This window comes from Eschrichtius robustus, chromosome 17, assembly GCF_028021215.1.
Source record: "Eschrichtius robustus isolate mEscRob2 chromosome 17, mEscRob2.pri, whole genome shotgun sequence".
Classification (NCBI taxonomy): domain Eukaryota; kingdom Metazoa; phylum Chordata; class Mammalia; order Artiodactyla; family Eschrichtiidae; genus Eschrichtius; species Eschrichtius robustus.
Genome location: NC_090840.1, coordinates 50071538 through 50096841, shown reverse-complemented (window position 1 = coordinate 50096841; position 25304 = coordinate 50071538). Strand labels below are relative to the sequence as shown.

Sequence of the window (25304 nt, the reverse complement as noted above, 5' to 3'; positions counted from 1 at the left end):
TTATTTTCAATACATACCTTTATTGTAATACTTAGCATACTGTGTTGTAACCACTGGATTTCATCTCTATATCACACCAAATGGCTCCTTCAGGGCAGGCATTCATTAATCTTTACATACGTAGCACCTATCCAAGTGTCTAAGATGTAGTGGATACACAGTAAATGCTTATGTTGTTAATGTGAACCCTTTAAAACTTTTAAAAGATTATTTTACATAGGACTATTATTCGGTATTTGGTACAAATATCTATCTATCCGTCTACCTATCTATCTTATCGCCTGGGTCGAATCTAGGCATTATCAGTTCCAAAGTCTAAGTATAAAAGTAAAATTGAAATAAAATGCAATTAATTAGAGATTCTTTTTTTTTAGATAACTATTTATTTTGATATAGTGATGTAAATAGAACAGAATGAAGAAAAAATTATGACAGAAATCAGATAATCTTTAAAACGGAGGAGTGTGTCGCTTTTGGGAGAAATCACCAATAGTCTTTCTTTTTTTAATTTTTATTTTTAACAGCTTTATTGAGGTTTAATTTACATGCCATAAAATTCATTAATTTTAAGTATGAAGCAATAAGAAAAACTTCAGTTAAATGTGATGTGCAAGGCATGACATATCCAGTATGTAACATTTTAAAAATTAAATGTTATTAAATTGCTTCTCAGATTTAAATAGCTGTTATTGAGAGACAAGACAAATGAGTAGAACGGAAGAGACATTTATGCAGCTTTGTCTAGGAAGCTAGAAGTTCCATGTACATCTTTCCATCCACTCTTATTTCCTTCTTGTATCTCTTCCACTGCATTGGACACCAGATGGAGACAATTAAGAACTCTGGAACTCAGTTGGGTAGGGGAGGTAGTCTGTTGGGTCTCTAGATTGATAGTCAGTTTTCAGCCCTGGTGAATTCTTGCCTCTTTTTCCCAAAAGGGCATTTCAAACCACTTTGGAAAGTAACACAAATATGTTAGAAATGTCATGAACATAAGGAAAAGAGACGTATAACCTGGAATCAATCATAATAATACATAGTAGTAATCTGAGAAAAAATGGAATACCCAAATCACGTACACTTATACAAGATCCAGTGACTAGTTGACTAATAACCAACAGAGAAATAGGAAAAGAAAATGAAAAGCAAAGGTTTTGAATAAACACATTGCTTTGTCTTAAGTAGTTTTACACATCTTTTCAAGAAAAAAAATCACTTGAGCTTGTTTGCCTTCTCTTAACTTTTTAAAAATGGCTTTGCTGAGGAATCTACTAACCATTATGGTTTCTTCCAATATCCTCTCCTTTCTCCCCCTTCTCCCTTAGCATCTTTTTGCCACATACATTGCTCCTTCAGCCACTCTTGACATTGGACTCCAACAGGAAAAGAAGAAAGAAATTTATATGAAAATACAGCCGCCATTTGAAGACCTTTTCGACACAGCAGAAGAATATATCCTTCTCCTCCTTCTTGAGCCTTGGACAAAGATGGCAAAATCAGACCAAGTTGCTTACAGAAAGGTATTGTGGCACTGATGAATTGTGTGTGAACAATTCAGGTTTACTCCAAAACTGATGATGGCCAACATTGTTAACTCACAAGAGAGAAAAGCTGGAAAAGATTTCATGTGGGCCAGGGACTCAGAGTTAAGATTTGGGCAGACACAAAATTGGGGCAGGGAAAGTATTTATTAACTTAGTTTTTGCCAGTTTCCCTGTTGTGTCCTAACAAAAGGCTAAAATTGATGTCATTTTTAAGTCTGTCTACAAATATGTCAGCAGAGAAAAATCTGAGTTTTGGTTTCCTGTGAACCAATAAAATATGCCATGATAATATACTGGCTTTGTCACTTCTTGCCATTTCTCAGCAGTGACTTTAATTTTGATTAATGGAAGGAGGCTGTTTATTTTTATTCTGGATGAATTACAGTAAATATTACACCCATGGAAAATATAAACGTTTCATATATACTGTGGAAAGCACATTCTCTGACTTAAAGCACCCTCAGATGTTCATCAGGTCAGACTGCTTGATTTGATAAAAGTATCAACACATCTTTTTTCATTCCAAAAGAGGTCATTTTAAGTCTCAGTGCTTGAATATTTTCACTATTCTTATTGATGGGTGGAGGAAATTTCTTTAAATGTTTATTTTGAATCACAAATTAAAACCATTTGTGGGTATTTTTAATATTAAGTTAATGCATGTACCCTGTACATGAGGTCATTTCAGATGGATCCCTGCTGTCTCTGTATTGCTCTTCTTCATTCAGATCTCCTGAACAACTTCTTGGTCATGTCTTCTCCCAGAAAGGATGGGTGAGGTAATTAAGATGAAATTAATACCAAGCACCTCGGATAGAGTCACCTTATTGGATAGTGACCAACACAACTCTACGGCTCACTAAATTCATTGACCAAACTAATGAATTTTTCAGTCCTGATTTCGTTTTGTCCTGAAAAATTAGCATTTGTATCCTTTCTACTACAAAAATACTTATTTTACACTAGGAAAATTGGGATATTATATGAAATTTTTAAAAAATTCTCTCCAGGGACTTCCCTGGTGGTCCAGTGGTTAAGACACTGTGCTCCCAATGCAGGGGGCCCAGGTTCCATCCCGTCAGGGAACTAGATCCCGCATGCCACAATGAAGATCCTACATGTGGCAGCAGATATCCTGCGTGCTGCAACTAAGACCTGATGCAGCCAAATAAATAAATAATTTTTTTTTTTAAGAAAAGAAAAATTCTCTCCAGTCATGATTTTATTATTTTTTAAACTAATTAAATTTTTTTTGGCCACGCCTCGCAGCTTGCGGGATCTTAGTTACCCAACCAGGGATCGAACCCATGCCCCCGCAGTGAAAGCGCAGAGTACTAAGCACTGGACAGCCAGGGAAGTCCCCAGTCATGATTTTAAATACAGTATATGGTACAGAGGAAAATGGATATAAGATATGGTCCTAGGATGACAAAACAGATTCAGAATTATAACTGACTTCCCTAAACCAAGAAGTTTTAGCATTAGCAGTGATTCTTATGAAATGCCTGGGACAAATTATACACTCTTTTTAATAAGAGGAAAAATAAATTTCTCTTAATTCTATAAACTTCTTAAGTTCAGCCCAGAGGACTCCTCTAAAAGTCCAGCTGACTGGATTATGTAGACTCTTTCCCAAAAGGGATAAACAAGAAGATTTAACCAAAATGAATTATTAAATACAGGAGTTCTCAGTCGGACAAACTGATTTTTCTCAATAGAGAAATGGAAAATGATCTTGTTCTCCTGACTGTATGAAGCAGTGCAATACGCACTCTGAAGGCTAAGTCCTACTGTGAGGTTTACTTTGATGATTGACTCTCCCGTCTCTTGCTATAGCAGTAAAACCTTTGCTCACAGACTGATAACAATAGAGTCCAGTCATTTTTTTGTTCTACTGTGGATTATTTGGTCCCTAAAGCTAACAGTGCCTATCTTCATGACTCTTATCCTGTTATAAAGAATAGAAGATGGAAAAGTGATCCACCCAACATGTTTGCATTGTCTGCTGGTTCACATGGGGTGTCCAGAAAGGAGGAATGATCTTTGGTGGCATTATATCATTACATAGAAATGTATACATTTTTTATCATTTGAAGCCTGACTTTGCTGTAGCTAATGTTTTTCACTATGTGGGTCTTCCTGCTTCTGCCTCCAAACTAACTTACTCTATTGTCAAGTGTATTTATTTTTTAGCCCACTGTTATTGGCAAATGGTGCATTCCTTCCCCACTTTTTCATAATGCACATTGTTTTGATGTTACAAACTTTATTATTGTGTTATTATAGGTGGAGCTGGTGGAGGAAACTCGACAGCTAGATTCCACGTACTTCAGAAAGCTACAGGCTTTGCATAAAGAGACAGTTTCCAAGAAAGCTGAGGTAAGAAACTCTCTACTTAGAAAAACACAGATTTTAACCTAGGCAGGATTATCACTGCATATATTGGGGGGGAGCGGGGGAGGGAGTAGGGATCCTATATTGAGGAAATCATGTATTGATAAAGTAGGGGACAGGCAGTTTCAATTTCTGCTGCTTCTTTGCCCAACATGCTGCATTTGACAGGTGTCACATTTTATTGACACATTTAACAACAAAGCCAGAAAAATAAAGCAGATGAAGTAGCATAGGGAGCCAAGATACACGTTTGCCTTAGCTAAGAGCCTTCAAGCCACATTATATTCCTTTGAATGTTACTGGTTATTTTCTGTATGGCAGCAGCGCTATTTGTTGTCAAGTCACAAAAGAATTAAATTGAGTTTTCCAAACAGAAAAGGAAGTGTTGTGTGACAGCAATAAGCAAAATAATAAAGAAAAAATATGGAAAGGCTTTAACAGAGTCAATAAAAAGATCATAGGATTGACTAGGATATTAAAGTGTTAATTTTGATTTATAAATTTGCAAATTTGTGATTGGCTAAGTAAACCATGATAGATCCATAAGGCCATAAGATTAAATGTGCGTATCTACATAAAAATGACAGTTTAGATTCATACTTATTGACATGGAAAATGCCCCCGACATATTATTATATAAAAATGTGGGGAACAAAAACACTGGTATCGTGTAATCCTATTCACCTAAAATTATACATGCATTCCTAGGTGTATACATATATGCAAAGAGGGCTATCTGGAAAAATGTTCATCCAAATATTAAAAAGTTAGCTCTGAGTGGTAAGGTTTCAGGTGATTTTTTAATTTTCTACTTTGTACCTATCTGAAATCTTTATTCTTTTGCAATAAAGTTTTACACAAACAGTAAAGCTATTTTTTAAATGTAACCTTCATGTTACTGCCTTATAAACACAGAAATTCTTTATTTGAAATTCTATTAATATCTGGAAAGGATACATAAAAATTCATAAAGTTGTATCTTTAAAATTTTTTTTAATTTATAATACTATTCATAATACTTATACCTATCAAAAATTGATTTTTTTAAATATAGGTAGTTTATCTCATGGTCTGATGCTTTTCAAAAACAAATAGGGAGGTGAATTAATTATATAGGGAGTTACATAGGAAGGATTTCTGAAGAATAAGCCTCTCTAGCTCTTTGCCCGGAAGGACTTGTAAACTGTTCGCAAAACATCAGAGGTGTTAAAAATACCTGACAATTAACTGTTATATGAAGGAGGTTACATCTAAAGTATCTTGTACTACTCTATAACATAAAAAACTTTTATACACAAACTAATGTTTTATGTTCATGATATATCGTTAAGAAAAAGAACCAAGTTACAAAACCATACATAGTTGTATAGTCCTATTTCCATTTGTAATAAACCACATGTGTGTACAAAAAAGACTAAAAGGATACACATAAAAATGTTTGTGGTGGTTATCTCTGAATGGTAGTACAATGTATGCTTTTTGTTTTCTTTTTATTACAAAAGACATATTACTTCTGTACCAACAAAAATAATAAAATTAATATTTTATGAGCAAGTGTATAGTAAATATTTACTAATGTTCCTGAAAAGAAGGGAATGGAATGGAAAGGAACAGAACAGAATTTGATGTGAGTTAGAACCAGATTCTAGATTCTTTACCCAGTTCTACCATTGGGCTGATAAATGCCATTGGCCTAATAGTTAATTTTTATTTCAGTTTCTCTTTAAATTTGGAAAATAATTTGTTATATTTAAGAGATTTTTATGAAAAGTATTATTTCATTAGGACACTACTTGTGAAATTGGATCTGGTATTTCAGTACTTCCTCATGTCTCTAAACAAACAGAATACTGGAATAATGTTCCTGCAGAATATAGGCATTTTAATTTTAATGATCTGCTTAACAACAAACTGGAGTTTGAACATTTCCATCAGTTTCTTGAGGCTCATTCTTCAAGGTAAGGAACATAACCATTTTAAAATTTATTTCTCTCTTAAAATATTTTTCTAAACTGCTATTTCTTTAAGATACTTGTTTTGATTCAACATATGATAAAAATGGTTTGGTGCTAGATTTTACCCATTTCAGTAAAAATTAATGAAACCTGTATGGATAACTTTTTGTTGCGAATTGCATTTTGATAATAGCAGCCTCCAAAATGTTATTTTAAGTGGTCAAACAATATCTGTTGATACTTTTACCATTGGCTAAATTAAAACACCAGTACGTTTTATTTTTGCCTATTCTGATGTTTCTTTCTTTTGCATTTTTCTAAACAGGTACTCTAATGACTCTTTCTGAGAATGTCTCTTTTATATTTCACTAAGCTATTGAAATTACTGTACTATTTTGTGATTTTCATTAGTTAATACATAAATGAAACATTATAGTTTTGCATAGAATCTTGGTACCTTATGACACATTTATCTAATATAAACTGAAGTATTAATCATATTTTTTCCAATAATTTTCTCCCAAGTTAACAAAAACTGGTTAGACCTGGGAGCCAAGTTTCACATATATAGTTTCCCTTCTTTGTGATGATAATTATTCTAAATTTAGCAGGTTGCCAAATAGACATGCAATAGGTGGAAATTTTTCCATATTTGAAATTGATAATACTAGTTCATCATTAATGGAAGAACTCTGAGACCCTACCAGTATGGTGGTAGAGTCTTCTCTGATCCCAGCACTCCTTGTATTCATTCATATATTTAGCCAGGATAAGACAATATTAATAATAATATTAATAATATTGTACTCATTAGTTCCGTGGTCTAATCGGTTGTGCTAACTACTCAATACAGCACTTTCTAAATTCTGTCAAAACAGCAACTTGTTTGGTGTTTAATAGAATTGAAAGAAATAAATAAGAAGGGCTGTACTTTTTCATTTTAGCATGGACCTTATGTGCTGGACAGACATTGAACAGTTCCGAAGAATAACTTACGGAGATCGAAAGCAAAGGGAGGCAAAATCTATGTACATTAAAAACAAGTACTTTAATAAAAAATATTTCTTTGGACCCAACAGTCCAGCTTCTCTATATCAACAGGACCAGGTATCAACATGGAGACATATTTTCTACATTTAAGTATGAAAACTAGTAATTTATTTCTTTTTGCCAACAATCTGAACGTCTTCTTTTTTTCTTTTGCTTTTATGACTTATATGTTAGACACTTCTGATATCTTTTTTTTAGGTATTCATAATTATCTACAAATGTCTTTTTTTTAAATAAAGGCTACCTTCCTTTGTTTACTTATTTTTTTCCATAATTTAAATTATTTATTTATTTATTTATTTGGCTGCACCGAGTCTCAGTTGCGGCATGTGGGGTCTTTAGTTGCGGCATGTGGGATCTTTAGTTGAGCCATGCAAACTCCTAGTTGCAGCATGTGGGCTGTAGTTCCCTGACCAGGGGTCGAACCCTGGCCCCCTGCATTGGGAGCGTGGAGTTTTAACCACTGGACCACCAGGGAAGTCCCTCTACAGATGCCTTAAAATTCACTCAAGTATTATATATTATTAAAACTGTGTTATTTTTAAAGTAATTTATGGAATAAAAATAACTTTCATTCATCCACTCACCCATTCATTCAGCAAATATGGGTGCCTGTGATATGCCAGACGCTGTTCTAGGTGCTCAGGATAAGTGGTAAACAAGGAGGACAAAGTCCTTGCACCTTTCAAAAGCAGAAAACAGCCATTATCAGCCATTAAGCCCCATCTCTACCCCTTTTCTGTTCTTCTCTTACTTGAAATTACTCCAAACATAACTGATCTTTGAAAAATCCTGTTTGCCATTGTACTGTCTCCCAAAACAATTTTTATTGACCAGGAACAAAGATTTTCCATTTTGTTGAGCCAAGATCATATGGCTTTAATCACAACTTATTAATAACTAGATGGTGTCATTACTTACAGCAAAAATGTCAGACTGGGATTCAGCAGTGGTTTTGAGTGTTCATGTAACTGATCACATGAGATATGGCTCAATTTTAATGCCTTTGAAATATAAAATTAAGTGTTATAATTTATTTAACCTGAAGTTTGCTAATACTAGAAGTTTGCTAGATCAAATGTGTAGCATTTGATTTCTTTATTTTCGTAGTTTAAAAGGATGTGTACCCTAATGGCATACATTTGTAAAATACAAATCTCAGATTAATTCAGTAAATGAAAGAAAAATTCAGAGCTATTCACAAGTAGGGCATACCAAATTAAAAATCTAGATCTTTGGGGGGAAAATAAACAAAAGTCCTTGGGAGTAAGAGGGAGAAGAAATTCTAGAATTAAGCAACCTTAACAAAAATGTCTTGCCATTAGTTCCCTGAGATACAAATCTGGGATGTATTAGCAAAAGTGGCTGGGAGTATCTCAATAAGCATAAATATGAAATAAACACATGGAAAGCATTTGTTTTCTGTTTGGCTTGTGCTACATTGTGTGAGGTTTCATGGTATCTGATGCTACTGTGTGAACCTTCCATAGTAAAACTTGCTGAGAATTAAAAATTCAGTGGAAAAAGTCACCCATTGCTGTCATAGCAAATGATTGTACTTACTACAGAGGAGTTTTCCAAATGACCCTTCTTCCTCATCTTTGTCTTTACTTTTATTTATTTTTTATTTTTTTAATTAATTTATTAATTTTTTTATTTTTTGGCTGTGTTGGGTCTTCATTTCTGTGGGAGGGCTTTCTCTAGTTGCGGCGAGCGGGGGCCCCTCTTCATCGCGGTGCGCGGGCCTCTCACTGTCGCGGCCTCTCTTGTTGCGGAGCACAGGCTCCAGACGCGCAGGCTCAGTAGTTGTGGCTCACGGGCCTAGTTGCTCTGCGGCATGTGGGATCTTCCCAGACCAGGGCTCGAACCCGTGTCCCCTGCATTGGCAAGCAGATTCCCAACCACTGCACCACCAGGGAAGCCCCCTTTTACTTTTATTTACATATTTTATACTTAAGGATTTCTGCATCACCTTATGTTTTATATAGACCATGCTAGTTCTAATCCTAGTTGTGTGGCCAATTTGCAGTTTGATTAGCAAAGTAGTCTTTTCTCTTATTCTCTTTTCTTCTTATTTTTATATAGAAACCATATTATTGTTAATATTATTTGATTAATATTATTAAAGGATGGCTAAGAGAGTCCCTTTTTTATATAAAACAATATTATTATTAGGATTAAGTTAATCTTATTAATCAAAGGAGAGCTAAGACTCCAACGAGGAGCCCAGTTTTTTTCTGTGTACAAAAAACTCACCAATTTTGAGTGGTATATACACAGAAACAGGATGATTTATAGTAGGAATTGGCCATTAGTATTGTTTTTTAATTAATTAATTTTTATGGCCATTAGTATCGTGGAAGCCAGTAATTATATAGAAGGAAGATTTTGGCCACAGAGAAATTGTCTTATAAAAGGGCTACTTGTGCAAGTCAGAGACTATTGTCTGTATAACCTGGCCTTTTTCTACTTCCTGCTATCTGTTTTCTTCTTTGAAGTTGTTGGAACAGCCCTACATTGCTACCACCACCATCATTCCACCATCTCCAACCCAATGTTTATTGGTAATATGCATATTTATAATGTCTGAGTCAAGGTTGTTTCTTAACTAATTAATGCCTTATTTTTCTCAGACACAAAAGAAAATGCCTTCTCAAACAAGTCCATTTGAGTAGAATCAGAGATTCCTAGAATATTAGACCTAGAAGAGAACTTAGAAAACTAAAAGTCTAATGCCCTTATTTTACAGTCGAAGAAACTGTAGCCATGGAGAAAAAAATGGCATTGCAGTTGTCACACAGGATAGAAATCCCTGTGTTCTTTGAAATATATTATCATAAGCAAAATCATACATCTAAAACAACCATCACATAAACCACAATTCTCTGTTTGATGTTAGGGGAGTTATCTGTCTTTACTATACACAGTAAAGCCAGGAGCTATTTTACAGAAAATGAAAATTCTGGCACCCATCAGGTGCTCAGCAAATAGTCTTGGGGTGAATGAATAAATGAATGACGATTAGCATTTCTTTACCTAAACAGAAGTTTGTTGTTTCTGTTTCATTTTTATTTTCTTAGATAATGCATTTAAGTGGTGGCTGGGGAAAGATTCTCCATGAGCAGCTTGATGCAGCTGTTCTAATTGAAATTCAGAAGCATGTCCTAAATAGGCTAGAAAATGTGTGGTTGCCATTGTTTCTTGCAAGTGAACAGTTTGCAGCACGTCAAAAGATAAAGGTATGTAAATTAGTATAATCTTGGGATAGCAACGGACAGCACCTCTCAAAGCCTCAAATGTGAAAGCCTGTTGACTCAGCCATTGTATTTCTATGGCATAGTGGTTAAGAGCAGGAAGTCAGACTTCCCAAGTTTTAATCTCAACACTGCCACATATTAATTTTACAACACCAAGTTTTATAACCTTAGTTTTCTCATTTGGAAAAGAAATAGAGTTAATAAGAGTAATAGCTTCATAAGATTGTTATGAAGAGGAAATGAAATGATATATGTGTAGTTTCTTAGCGTGGTGCCTGGTACACAGCAAACACTCACATACTGTCTATTAATATAGTTATTATTTTTTACATTATTATTATTGAGTCTTCATATAAATGGGCAAGGATGTACAAAGGGGAATAGTTAAATGAATAAGAATTCCATACTATGGAAAACTATGCAGTTTTCCATATAAAATGAGATTATAAAAATGAGATTTCCACATATACTGATAATGAAAGATGTTAGTTATTGAGTGAAACAAGCAGGATGCAGAACAATACATAGAAGATAATCCTGTTATATGTACTTATATCTCTATGTCTGTCTATTTATGCATTTCTCTTTCTCCTCTCTGTCTATCTATATTTATGTTTATGAACAAAGATCAAAGAAAAGATCTGCCTCCTGGGAATGGGTATGGGGAGTGTGAAGGAATTTTACTTTGTAAAGTAGGGTTTTTGTTGTTGTTGTTTTGCTTTGTTTAGTTTTTATTTTATAAGAAGCATGTATTGCTTCAATAATTTTAAAGTCATTATCACACCTAGAAACAGGCAAACCTGATCTTTACAAAAAGAACACAAGGAGTAGAGAGCATGTAATTTTGGACTTTAGTGTGCAGAGCACATGCCATTAGTATTGATCAGGAAGAATGTAGAAAAGCTGCCCTCCATATTTAATTTATCAAACACTTTGAGTCTTACTTATCTGGAAATATCCTTAGTCTTCTTAGCACCTTAAGTTATGGAAAACACAGTACAGCTGGGAACATAGAACTTATAGTATGGGGAAGAAGACCTGACTTGTTTTAGGCAAAAAGTTCCTGGAAGTAAGCTTTGGGACAACTCAGATTTCCTCATTTCCTTTCTTCAGGCTAACTCTAATTGTCTATCCAAAGCCAAGTAAAAAGATATTTGGCTCATTAATATGGTTTACCGTGTTTTCTCACTATGTTTACCACAATAATTTTATTGTAATTTACAGCTCCCTCCTAACTTAGCAATTCTTTGGGTGGCCAACAACATTCACTGATTCTGGCAACCTTAAGCCAAAGACAAAAGGGAAGGAAGATCAAGAATTTTTAATAAAATGATGCTGGAGCATCTCACGCATTTAGGGGAAGAGTTGACACCCAAGCTTTACAAAGGCCAGGGGCCAGGACAGCCCTGGGAACCCAGCAAGAAGAATTCTCAGATCTTTTGTCCAGGCTGTGGCTACCAAAAGACTCAGCAGCAGTGATTCTAGTCCCTGTCTGTCTGGGTCAGCTCCTGGATCTACCTGCTATAGACAGGGAGGTAGAGTCACATAGCACAGACTTGGCAGGAGTGGTTCCCAAAAAAGGGAAAATATTTTGAATAGGCAATAACCTCAAGAAGTATCTACTGTATTACCTCCTTGTGTTGAGTAACTTTTGTACTCTTCTCAAATTAGTTGTGGCTAGAGAATACACAAAAATGTGGGGAGTCCTAATTATCCTTCCAGCTTCAGTTTCTATGGGGCCCAAGTGAAACTGTTGTCTACCTTTGGGGCAATACACTCAGGTACTATTATCTGCATTTTGCAGATGAGGAGACTGCTAAGAGAATTTGAGTGACTTGCCCGGGGAACTGGACAGGGCTTCCGTTTCTAAGTCTTATCCTCTTCCTCCTGTTCTTTCTCTTATTCACACTGACCTTCACCTCATTTTTTAAAGCTGTTAAATCAGTAAATGATTTCAATACTGTAGACATTCTGAATAACTCGGATAAAATCATTGGTTTGCTTCTAGGTACAGATGAAAGACATAGCTGAAGAGCTTTTACTACAGAAGCGTGAAAGGAAAATTGGAGTCTGGAAGGCAAGTAATATTTGTTATGTTCTTCCTCTTGTAAGTTCCACTGTCAGAGTATTGTTTTTCTTCCTCTTCTTGTACAGAGACCCTCATTGTAGATAATGCTTTCTAAGCCACCAGATGCTGACACTGTTCTTAATTGGCTGGTGGAATCGGCAGGAAAGTGTGATTCTACTAGAGCCCTCTTCTTAAAGAGTTCCTTGACCTGCTCAACCCTAGAAGTGTGCGATTGGACTTTAAATGTGTATTTTTAGTTGTTTTGCTTGTGATGAATTTATTGAGACAGGCTGATCATTCCAGCATATGGTAGTTTATTTATTACTGGGAGTGGATTACACAAAAAGAATGAGGAGTATGCAGCAAAATCAGCAACTTAAATTATCTTATATTATCCTCTTTATTTAGAATTACATTTTAACTTTAAAAGAATTAAGATAGCTATCATTTTGGTGATTATTTAAACCACTACAATATGATACCTTCCTAGAAATTGCCTATTTTGCTTCTTAACAAGCATGATAAACACAGTCTTCTTTTTGAGCCTACAAATGTATGTGTATTCGTCCTTCTATAGGTCTTGATAAAATGTCAAACTAGACCCAGGTGACCCCCTACAACCTAACAAAGATAAAAATCTATTTGACTGTTAGAGGAGCGTATGTATCTGTTAGGATGCTTTTTTCCTGTATTTTCCTCTTGAAAGGAAACAAACTGTTCTTATATTTGTCCTTTGCTATGTATTTTTTAAAAATACTAAATAGAATGGGCTTATATGTCATATTATCGTACGTTATATATTATGTTATTTTCTGTTTAGTTAAATTAAGGGTTTTAGTTAAATTACTAAGTTTTAGTATCTTAAGAAGCAGGTCTTAAAACATTATTTGTTGAGTGGGTTTTAAATAAACATCCCAGTCTAATACATAGTTGTTCCTATTTATAGGGCTATAATTTTAATATGGACCATCTGGTGATGGTCTTAACTTTTTGTCCTTGGAACACCACATGTGCCTCACTAAAATAGTGATAGACATCTATTCACTTTATCTGGGGTAAAGGCACCACCATTCGTCTAGACTGCCTGGAGTTGCCTTCGCTTTTCCGTTTCCAACTCAGATGTCATCCTCAAAGCCCTTCTCTGTAAAGCTCTTACTCCTCCAGGCAGAATTAGTTACTCCTTCCTTTGCATTCCCATAGACTTTTTTACATAACTCTCTTAAAACACTTTTATTGTTGGTCACATATGATTTGTTTCAAGAAACTTATTTTATGCATTGTCAGTAATGGATATTTATCATGTGCAATGGATATTTGTCATTGATTGTTACTATAATTCCTAAGTTCATCTAAAATATTGCCTTTAAAGTGATGCTTCCTTGCATGGTTGTAGGCTAAACTCAGATTTGGGGCACTTCAATAAATTTACCAAATGAAACAAAATCTATTCAGTAAATTCTATAAAATCTATTATTTTTTTAAATCCGAGAGTCTAAAGGAGGATGAATATGTGATCTAAAATGGTCAAGGTAAAAAAAGTAGACATCATATACTTCAGAATTGTGAAGATAAAATAAGTAATACCTTTAAGCATTAGTAAAACAACATGGCTTTTTTGTTGCATAAAGTAAATCCTGGGTCAGAGAAAGTTTATTATTAAAAATATACACTGATAATTATTTCCTCTGGTTATGAATTATTAATAGTAATTTATTATTAAAATAATATAAAGATGTCTCGCCTAAAAACATGATCTTTCGGGAATTCCGTGGCGGTCCAGTGGTTAGGACTCAGCACTTTCACTGCTGTGGCCCAGGTTCGATCCCTGGTTAGGAAACTAAAACCCCACAAGCGGCACAGTGTGGCCAAAAAAAAAAAAAAAAAACATGATCTTTCTAGGATAGAATTATAGTGAAGCTCCACAGTAAATTTCCTATTTAAATTAATAAGATTAATTGGTAATTTTTTCTAAAATTTTTGAAAAATATCTTAAATGTTCAACTGTTTTTACTTTTTAAAAGGCAGGAAAGTTATATATTAATATATAACATATAATATATATAATTATAACATTATGATTACTTTGTTGTGTTTAAGCACAGAACTCATACTGTACATACACCAAAGTGTAGTTTTTCACCATAGTCCCAAACTGTAATGATTGTTAACATTCTTAATGTAGTCATATGTTCTAAGTCATCCAATCATTTCTTTTTCTCTCCACCTCTTAAGAAACTGATGCCATAAAAATACAAAAGAGACAAAAGGGAGAACAGAGGGGGAAAGCTGCCAAATTCTATTTATCCATGCCATAAATTTCAACAGACAAAAATAAAGGAGATAGAAGTTGGTAATTTTTAGCCTAATAAATGACTTTATTATTAACTTCTGGAACACAGCTAATTTTCTGTATTCTCTGATTTGGACAGCCTGTGGAGAATAAGTGGATATCGTCATCTTGTGAAATCATTGCTTTCCGTAAAGCATTATTGAATCCAATTACCGCAAGGCAGTTTCAACGGTTTGTGGCTCTAAAAGGAGATTTATTGGAAAATGGGGTGCTCTTTTGGCAAGAAGTACAAAAATATAAGGTATTGTATTAGAAGCTGGAGAAAAGCACCTCTTTTTAAGGAGGAGATGCATTAACATATCAGTTTCCTAACTTTCTGGGCAAGATTTATATAAGATATCCCAACTTCGATGTTTTCATACCAATGTGTAAATATTGAGGTATCTATTGTTCTGTGTTAGATACATTTATTATTATACAGTGAAAAGTAAGAGTTAACCCTGAAATGATAGTATTAGGTTTTTCAAGGTTTCACGTATATTATGATCTAACAAGAATCTTCCTGAAAAGTTTTAACTATATTTTTGCATATTGCTTATCTATAAATGTACTATACACATTTTTGCTGAAGATATTCATATTCAGTACTTTAACCAAGACCTGTTTACAAGAATTCCTCCTAACCATATCTGCAGCAATAGTAATAAGAGATAGTGGATTACAGATAAATAAACCAACAGAGATGAGAGAGGCTTTACTATTAGAATGGCCAAATTCTTAACAAAATAAATAAGTGAAAGAACAAGTTATTAGGTGCAAAAGCAGTTTATTGTCAGGTTTAAGTGTTTGATGGAATCATATAGAATCTCTGCACTGAAGAGGAGGAAAGGACTTCCTAGGTTGTGTAATCTAGACTTGAATACAGGAATGTTGTCTAGAAATACCTAAGAGTAGGCATCCCTGCTCCCAGGGTTAGCAGGCTCATTTCCTTGCAAGCAGCCTATTTAATCCCATTATAAAAATAGGGAGTAAAAATAAAGCTGGAATTTAAGAGGATAATGCTTTCAATTGGCCTACAATCTACGTATGTATAATATTATGCAGTACTAATACTCTGCAGCATATTTATTCTATATAGTTAGTAGTTGCTCAATACAATCTTATTTCCAGACTTTCTCCAGCATTCCATGAAACTGTTTTCTACCCTTTTCTGTTATCACCAGTTTTTGTACCTTTGTTAACATAGAAATTTCCTCAGGAAAAAAAAAAAAAGGATTTTGAGATAAGTTTTTTAAAAATCTATCACAAGATAAGTAATATTAAGATAATTTTTTTGAAAATTAAAAAGGAGGTAGAGTCTGTTTTCCATAACAGGAAATTATTATGAGTGAGCAGAACAGTCTTTAAGCTAAAATGAACATGAGTAAGTCCAGCCCTGCTAGGATAAGAGGTAAGGAGATAAACTGTGCAAAATAAGCATTTAAGAAAACATAGACTCATACATAGTCAACCCTTAACTTTGTGACTGTTTCTCCTTCAAGACTTCCCTTGGTCTTCATTTAAGTATCTTTTCTGTGGTATAGAACAGAGGACATATAATACTAGGTAGTTATTAAAAATCATGCTTTAAGGGTGAATTTGTTTATTCAGTAAGCATTTACTAAATCACTAATGTGCCAACTATTATGCTAGATTGTAGGAATAAAAAAAATGGATAAACTACACTGCCCTCCTTCAAGGAGGGACTCATCCATGAAAACAAAATATCATGAAGTAACATTGATTATGATCCCTGTTCTAACTAGTTATAATTTGGGCACAGAGGGGAAAATGATTCAGGGAGGGTGGTAGCTCAGGGAGATCTCAACAGAAGTGACGATACTTATAGGGAACTCTACTCAATACTCTGTAATGACCTATATGGGAAAAGAATCTGAAAAAGAGTGGTTATGTGTATATGCATAACTGATTCACTTCGCTGTACAGCAGAAACTAACACAACATTGTAAATCAACTATACTCCAACAAAAATTTAATGAAAAAGAAGTGGGACTTCCCTGGTGGCGCAGTGGTTAAGAATCCGCCTGCCAGTACAGGGGAAACGGGCCTGAGCCCTGGTCCGGGAAGATCCCACATGCCGCGGAGCAGCTAAGCCCGTGCACCACAACTACTGAGCCTGCACTCTAGAGCCCGTGAGCCACAACTACTGAGCCCATGTGCCACAACTCCTAAAGCCCACGTGCCTAGAGCCCGTGCTCCGCAACAAAGAGAAGCCCCTGCTCGCTGCAACTAGAGAAAGCCCACGCGCAGCAACGAAGACCCAAACAGCCAAAAATAAATAAATAAATTAATTAATTAATTAAAAATAAATAAATAAAAAAGAAGTGATGATACTTGAATTGGGTCTTGAAGAAGTTTGCCAGGGGGAAAGCATTCCACCTAGCAAGTCTTACTGTGCTCACTTCTCTATGGCTTACTCATATTAAGTGTTTACATCTGTCAGATATTTCCTTAATGCTTTTCATGTAATAACGACTTTATTCTTTATAAGAATCCTAGGTCAAAGCTGTTAATTCTCACCATTTTACAGATGAAGAAGCTAAGGCACAGAAAAGTTAAGAAACTTCTGACATCCTTCAGCTAATTAAGTAGTAGAGCTGGAATTTGAACCAAGACATTCTATTGCTAAAATTTGTGCCCTTAATCACTAAGTTATGCTCCCTCCCAGTGATGACTGTAGTAATATTTAAAAGATGGCTACACTGATCTTAGTCAAACATTATTCTGAATTGTGAAAAATTGGAAAGAACCCTGATGTACAACAACAGGACATGGGTTATTTTAATTATGATACATCTATACAGTAGAATACTCTGCAGCCATTAAAAATTATGCTCTAGGAGATTAATCAATGAGAAAAGATAATCATCTTACTGATTTTTTTAAAACCTAGCTACTAGAAAGCAGTATGATTTAATATAAAGTGTGTGTGTGTGTGTGTGTGTGTGTGTGTGTGTGTCCATCCCCACAGAGAAAAAACCTGAAGGAAATATACATCCAAGAAATACTTTTTCAGCACCTATCAAGGGCCAGGCTAAATCCTGAGGATACAACTGTGATCAAAACAGTCTTTCCTGTCAGGGCTTACAGTGTTAGGGGAGGGACAGACAAGTGATAGATAAGATGATTATAAGAGTGTGATTAGTGTAGTGGTGGGAGAAGCACGGGGTAAAATGGAAGTACCTAGGATGTCCATCTCCTGGACTGGGGGAGACACAGAAAGTTTACTAGAGGACAGTACAGTTGACCCTTGAACAACACAGGTTTGAACTGCAAGGTCCGCTTATACCTGAATTTTTTTCAGTAAATTCAGACTACAGTACTTCACAATCCACTGTTGGTTGAATCCAAGGATGTGGAACTACAGATACAGACGGCCAACTGTAAAGTTATACGTGGATTTCCAAGTGCGAGGCAGGGTTGGTGCCCCTAACCCCCACGTTGTTCAAGGGTCAACTATGTGCTTAACACATAGGCCTTAACGATAGGTAAAAGTGAACTCTGCTACAGGTATAATAGGGCAGAACAACTAGAAAAAATACCAATCCTGATTCTATCTAAATTCTATCTCTATACTCTCAAAGTTAAAACCATATAATTTCACAAATTTGTTTTTATTTCATAATCCTTATATTCCATAATAATAAGCCAGGCTTACCAAATATATGATCATTTCCCTAGTAATGGCAAAAAATTTAGTTTTTGGTAACATACCAAACATATGTGTTATAAATAGGCATTTTCAGAGGGAATACTAAATTGAGTAAAAAATGCTGTTATCTCAGTGTAACATTTATATCAAGATTTTTCACATATAACAATGCCAAATTTATATATGTAAAGTTTTATATGGCAAGCACTAGAAATTTTCTTTCTTTAATACTGTCTGTAAGATAGTTATTACAATGCCTGTCATATAGTAACTACTTAATAAATGTTGGCTTATTTCTGGCCTAGAATTACAAGTTTCCAAATCTGTGTGCTTTCTAGGGATTTAGAGAACAATGTCTTTGATAAAAAATGTCATAATTCAAGCTAAGCTACCTCTTTATTTTAAAAAGTGATAGCCTTACATCTGTGACAAAAAACTGGGTCTTTTTAATGTACAATTACTGTTTTTAAATTCTTTAGCTATAAAGATGATAATGTAATAGGTTATCTGAAAAAATATAGCTCCTAAGAGATGCATAATAATACACCTGTAACCACCAGCATTCCCGCTTGTGTTGCTAGCCTTTTTGAGCCTAAATCACCTTGCTGTAGAAACAGTTATGTAGAAAAAGCTTTTGCATCCACCTGTAAGTTGAGTAAGGTGCCTATTCTCAGTGCTCTCCTAGGGCCCTGTTTATACCTTTATCATGCCACTTATTAACTATCTCAGATTGGAAAAACGTTTTTCATGCTTCACTTGCAGTAGATATTTTTCTGAACATCTTTATTGGAGTATAATTGCTTTACAATGGTATGTTAGTTTCTGCTGTATAACAAAGTGAATCAGCTATATGTATACATATATCCCCATATGCCCTCCCTCTTGAGTCTCCCTCCTACCCTCCCTATCCCACACCTCTAGGTGGTCACAAAACACCGAGCTGATCTCCCTGTGCTATGTGGCTGCTTCCCACTAGCTATCGGTTTTACACTTGGTAGTGTATATATGTCCATGCCACTCTCTCACTTCATCCCAGCTTACCAATCCCCCTCCCCATGTCCTCAAGTCCATTCTCTACGTCTGCGTCTTTATTCCTGTCCTGCCCCTAGGTTTGTCAGAACCACTTTTTTTTTACATTCCATATATATGTGTTAGCATACGGTATTTGTTTTTCTCTTTCTGACTTACTTCACTCTGTATGACAGACTCTAGGTCCATCCACCTCACTACATGTAACTCAATTTCGTTTCTTTTTATGGCTGAGTAATATTCCATTGTATATATGTGTCACATCTTCTTTAACCATTCATCTGTCGATGGACACTTAGGTTGCTTCCATGTCCTGGCTGTTGTAAATAGAGCTGCAGTGAACATTGTGGTACATGACTCTTTTTGAATTATGGTTTTCTCAGGGTATATGCCCAGTAGTGGGATTGCTGCGTCGTGTGGTAGTTCTATTTGTAGTTTTTTAAGGAACCTCCATACTGTTCTTCATAGTGGCTGTATCAATTTACATTCCCACCAACAGTGCAAGAGGGTTCCCTTTTCTCCACACCCTCTCCAGCTTTTATTGTTTGTAGACTTTTTGACGATGGCCATTCTGACTGGTGTGAGGTGATACCTCACTGTAGTTTTGATTTGCATTTCTCTAATGATTAGTGATGTTGAACATCCTTTCATGTGTTTGTTGGCAATTTGTATATCTTCTTTGGAGAAATGTTTATTTAGGTCTTCTGCCCATTTTTGGATTGGGTTGTTTGTTTTTTTGATATTGAACTGCATGAGCTGTTTATATATTTTGGAGACTAATCCTTTGTCGGTTGCTTCATTTGCAAATATTTTCTCCCATTTTGAGGGTTGTCTTTTCATCTTGTTCATGGTTTCCTTTGCTGTGCAAAAGCTTTTAAGTTTCATTAGGTCCCATTTGTTTATTTTTGGTTTTATTTCCATTTCTCTAGGAGGTGGGTCAAAAAGGATCTTGCTGTGATTTATGTCATAGAGTGTTCTGCCTATGTTTTCCTCTAAGAGTTTTATAGTGTCTAGCCTTACATTTAGGTCTTCAATCCATTTTGAGTTTATTTTTGTGTATGGTGTTAGGGAGTGCTCTAATATTCTTTTACACTCAGCTGTCCAGTTTTCCCAGTACCACTTACTGAAGAAGCTGTCTTTTCTCCATTGTATATTCTTGCTTCCTTCATCAAAGATAAGGTGACCATATGTGCTTGGGTTTATCCCTGGGCTTTCCATCCTGTTCCATTGATCTATATTTCTGTTTTTGTGCCAGTACCATAGTGTCTTGATTACTGTAGCTTTGTAGTAAAGTCTGAAGTCAAGGAGCCTGATTCCTCCAGCTCCGTTTTTCGTTCTCAAGATTGCTTTGGCTATTCGGGGTCTTTTGTGTTTCCATACAAATTGTGAAATTTTTTGTTCTAGTTCTTTGAAAAATGCCATTGGTAGTTTGATAGGGATTTTTTGGAATCTGTAGATTGCTTTGGGTCATTTTCACAATGTTGGTTCTTCCAATCCGAGAACATGGTATATCTCTCCATCTGTTTCTATTGTCTTTAATTTCTTTCATCAGTGTCTTGTAGTTTTGTGCATGCAGGTCTTTTGTCTCCTTAGGTAGGTTTATTCCAGCTATTTTATTCTTTTTGTTGTAATGATAATTGGGAGTGTTTCCTTAATTTCTCTTTCAGATTTTTCATCATTAGTGTATAGGAATGCAAGAGATTTCTGTGCATTAATTTTGTATCCTGCTACTTTACCAAATTCATTGAGTAGCTCTAGTAGCTTTCTGGTAGCATCTTTAGGATTCTCTATATATAGTATGTCATCTGCAAACAGTGACAGCTTTACTTCTTCTTTTCTGATTTGGATTCCTTTTATTTCTTTTTCTTCTCTGATTGCTGTGGCTAAAACTTCCAAAACTGTGTTGAATAATAGTGGTGAGAGTGGGCAACCTTGTCTTGTTCCTGATCTTAGAGGAAATGGTTTCAGTTTTTCACCATTGAGAACAATGTTGGCTGTGGGTTTGTCATATATGGCCTTTATTATGTTGAGGTGGGTTCCCTCTATGCCTACTTTCTGGAGGGTTTTTATCATAAATGGGTGTTGAATTTTGTCAAAAGCTTTTTCTGCATCTATTGAGATTGTCATATGGTTTTTATCCTTCAATTTGTTGATACGGTATATCACATTGATTGATTTGTGTATATTGAAGGATCCTTGCATTCCTGGGATAAACCCCACTTGATCATAGTGTATGATCCTTTTAATGTGCTGTTGGGTTCTGTTTGCTGGTATTTTGTTGAGGATTTTTGCATCTATGTTCATCAGTGATATTGGCCTGTAGTTTTCTTTTTTTGTGACATCTTTTGTCTAGTTTTGGTATCAGGGTGATAGGGGCCTCATAGAATGAGTTTGGGAGTGTTCCTCCCTCTGCTATATTTTGGAAGAGTTTGAGAAGGATAGGTGTTAGCTTTTCTCTAAATGTGTGATAGAATTCGCCTGTGAAGCCATCTGGTCTTGGGCTTTTGTTTGTTGGAAGATTTTTAATCACAGTTTCAATTTCAGTGCTTGTGATTGGTCTGTTCATATTTTCTATTTCTTCCTGGTTCAGTCTCGGAAGGTTGTGCTTTTCTAAGAATTTGTCCATTTCTTCCAGGTTGTCCATTTTATTGGCATATAGTTGCTTGTAGTAATCTCTCATGATCCTTTGTATTTCTGCAGTGTCAGTGGTTACTTCTCCTTTTTCATTTCTAATTCTATTGATTTGAGTCTTCTCCCTTTTTTCTTAATGAGTCTGGCTAATGGTTTATCAATTTTGTTTATCTTCTCAAAGAACCAGCTTTTAGTTTTATTGATCTTTGCTATTGTTCCCTTCATTTCTTTTTCATTAATTTCTGATCTGATATTTATGATGCCAGTAGATATTGAGGCTTTAAAGGACAGGTGCTGTGTCTTGGGGCTCAGCTCAGTGTCTGGCATGTAGCAGGAACTTAATATGAATTTGTTAAATGAGTCAAAGTAGACACTAAAGCTGCTCCTTTGCCAGGAGAAGAAAGAATCAGGATTAAATGAAACCCGTATTTACGTAAAGTATGTGCATCAAAGTCTTAGGTTCCTTTAAAAGGCAGAGATTGACAGAATGGGTGGGAAAAACATGGAACTAGATGCTATCCATGAGACACACATAGATATGAAGACACAGGCTAGGAGCAAAAAAGAAAAAAATTTCTTATGTTCTTCAAACCCAAGAGAAATAAAAGCTATGATTTTTTAAGATAGTCTTGAACATGTCCCAGTAACCTCTTGATCTGAAATTAAAATATATATATATTAACTGACAGACATATTGACACATTCTATAAAGTATTCTATTAATGTATTAATCATATATTGTTCTATCTTTCCTCCTTGTTTAGGACTTGTGCCATTCTCATTGTGATGAGTCCCTCATCCACAAGAAGATCATGACTATTATCAACTGCTTTATTAATTCCAGTATTCCACCAGCTTTACAAATTGACATTCCATTAGAGCAAGCCCAGAAGATTATTGAACACAGAAAGGAGTTGGGACCATATGTATTTAGAGAGGCACAGGTAAGAAATCAGGGCATGTAGTAAGCATACTTTAAAATAGATTAACAATCTAGATATTCTTTAAAAGTTTTTGCATTATTCGTATTTGGCAAAGCTCTAATCCTCCTAATCCTGGGATTTATTCTGTTTAATTTAAAAGATGTTGCGTATGCCACAGAACATAGAAACTAGTAACTTACTATTTTGTTGATGATAATATACAGCAAATACAATTATTTAAATTCTGTACTTTGACTTTGCATGGTTATCATTTTATTTCTAACTTATAAAACTCCAGCTAATTCCTCCTTCCTTTCCCACCATTCATATTTCCTTTTAAAATATCTGCTACCACAAAAATGTGTAAAGTATGTGTGTCCCAAGATTTGTGTATTTTTAAAGGTTGGAATATTCACATAGCTCATAAAATAAGTGAGAGGAGATTTAAGTACCCAACCAACATAAAGTACACAAGCTCATGAAAGGAAAATCATGGCTGTTAACCTGCTCAAGTTACTTCTTTTTAAGACAAATAATAGAAAACAGTGAGTTGCTGAACATACTTTATTTGCATTTTGAAAAGCCTTTTAGTGATGTTCCTGAAAAATGATTAAGAAAAATAAATTATAATAGGGGTAATAGGGAAGGCCATGTCACTATTTAAGTGATATGAAACAGAGATTTAGGGTATGATTGCCCTTGAGCATGGAAAACGACCATTATTCCTTAATATTCATTTGCAAGCCAGCTGTGTTCTAAGTCCTAAAAGGAACTGAAAGTGGACTCACCATCCAATTATGCATTGAAATAGGTAAAAATAAAGAAGAATGATTGAGGATGTGCTAGAGAGAAATAGAAAAAACATGGTGTCAGAATTGTAGCATCTGTTAATGAAAAGATCACTTAGCCTAGCCTAGGTCTCCTGATAGCCAGGAGACCATCTAGCCTCAAGTCTGATGGTGAATGTCTGGAGCTGCTTACGTAGGTTGGTTCCACCGCACTGTCCAGGGATTACAGCCAGTGAACTTTATTGGAGTCCTCTAGTTTATGCCTCCTACCTGATTTCCCAAATCAAAGTCCCAAACATATCTTAAATATGGACTTTGGAGTATCAGAACACAAGAGAATATTTAGGGGCCTCACCTCACCAAATCTATTGTTTCTGTTTTCTGTAAGGAAGCTCAGAGAATGGCATATCTCCTACCCAGGTATACAAGCCAGAGATCTGGTTGCCATCTTCATGTCTTCCCTATCCTTCATTCCTTACCTTTGGGGATCTTCAGTCACTTATATGTATCCATTTGTCTCCTTCTTATCTGTTATTCTATCTACTTTTCTCCAACTCCGTGCCGCTACCTCAGTTCACATCTGCAATGTCTCACATTGATTACCAGAATTCCCTGCCTCTAGGCTCTCTCAAAACCATTTAACTCACTGCAGACAGATCCATCTTTTCAAAATGTATATTTGATCATGTCATTTCTCTGCTTTCAATTTCAATTACTCCCCATTGTCTTCAGACTGAAGACCAAGCTCCTTACTACATATTTCTCTAACCACATGTCTTCCCACTCCCTGCCATCTGTCTCCCAGTCTTACTGAAATATTTGTACTTCCATAAAGAGGGCTTACTTTCTTGCTTCCAGAGCTTTTTACAGTATCATCTTCTCTCTCTTATGCTTCTATGATATCTTGTATTTGTCCCTGTCAGAACACTTATCACACAGAACTGAAAATGGCTATTCTCATGCCTCACTTTCCCATCGGACTGTAAGGTCTTTGGGCGTAGGGAATGTTTCTTATTTGCCTTTGCGGCCTGAGTGCCTGGCATAGAATAGACACTCAGTAACATTTTTGAACATATGAATGAATGATGTGAGAATAGATGGATCATGACAGGAATAGATCAAACTGGACATGAGAGCAAAGTTGAGCAAAAGGGCTGAATAGTAAATATAAAAATTGCCTCTTTTAGTATTTATTTCACTATAGCAGTGGTCCCCAACCTTTTTGGCACCAGGGACCGGTTTCGTGGAAGACAGTTTTTCCACGGACTGGGGGCGGGAGTGTGGGTGGATGGTTTTGGGATGATTCAAGCACATTACATTTATTGTGCAATTTATTTCTATTATTATTACATTGTAATATATAATGAAATAATTATACAGCTCACTATAGTGCAGAATCAGTGGGAGCCCTGAGCTTGTTTTCACTTGCCACTCACTGATAGGGTTTCGATATGAATCTGCAAGCAGTTGATTTATTATGGTCTCTGTGCAGTCTAACCTCTCTGCTAATGATAATCTGTATTTGCAGCCGCTCCCCAGTGCTAGCATCACCGCCTAAGCTTCACCTCAGATCATCAGGCATTAGATTCTCATAAAGAGCACGCAACCTAGATCCCTCACATGTGCAGTTCACAGTAAGGTTCACGCTCCTTTGAGAATCTAA

The 25304-nt window shown here is 35.4% G+C and overlaps 1 protein-coding gene across 1 annotated transcript in view; it reads left to right on the top strand.

Annotated features, from left to right (window-relative positions):
- RGS22 (regulator of G protein signaling 22) overlaps positions 1 to 25304 on the top strand; it is a 168269-nt gene that overhangs the window by 105406 nt on the left and 37559 nt on the right. The window contains exons 15-22 of the mRNA XM_068525488.1: positions 1326 to 1520; positions 3831 to 3923; positions 5724 to 5896; positions 6838 to 7000; positions 10024 to 10182; positions 12209 to 12277; positions 14698 to 14859; positions 22695 to 22874. Coding sequence (XP_068381589.1) covers positions 1326 to 1520; positions 3831 to 3923; positions 5724 to 5896; positions 6838 to 7000; positions 10024 to 10182; positions 12209 to 12277; positions 14698 to 14859; positions 22695 to 22874 — 1194 coding nt within the window. The remainder of the gene's footprint in view (positions 1 to 1325; positions 1521 to 3830; positions 3924 to 5723; positions 5897 to 6837; positions 7001 to 10023; positions 10183 to 12208; positions 12278 to 14697; positions 14860 to 22694; positions 22875 to 25304) is intronic.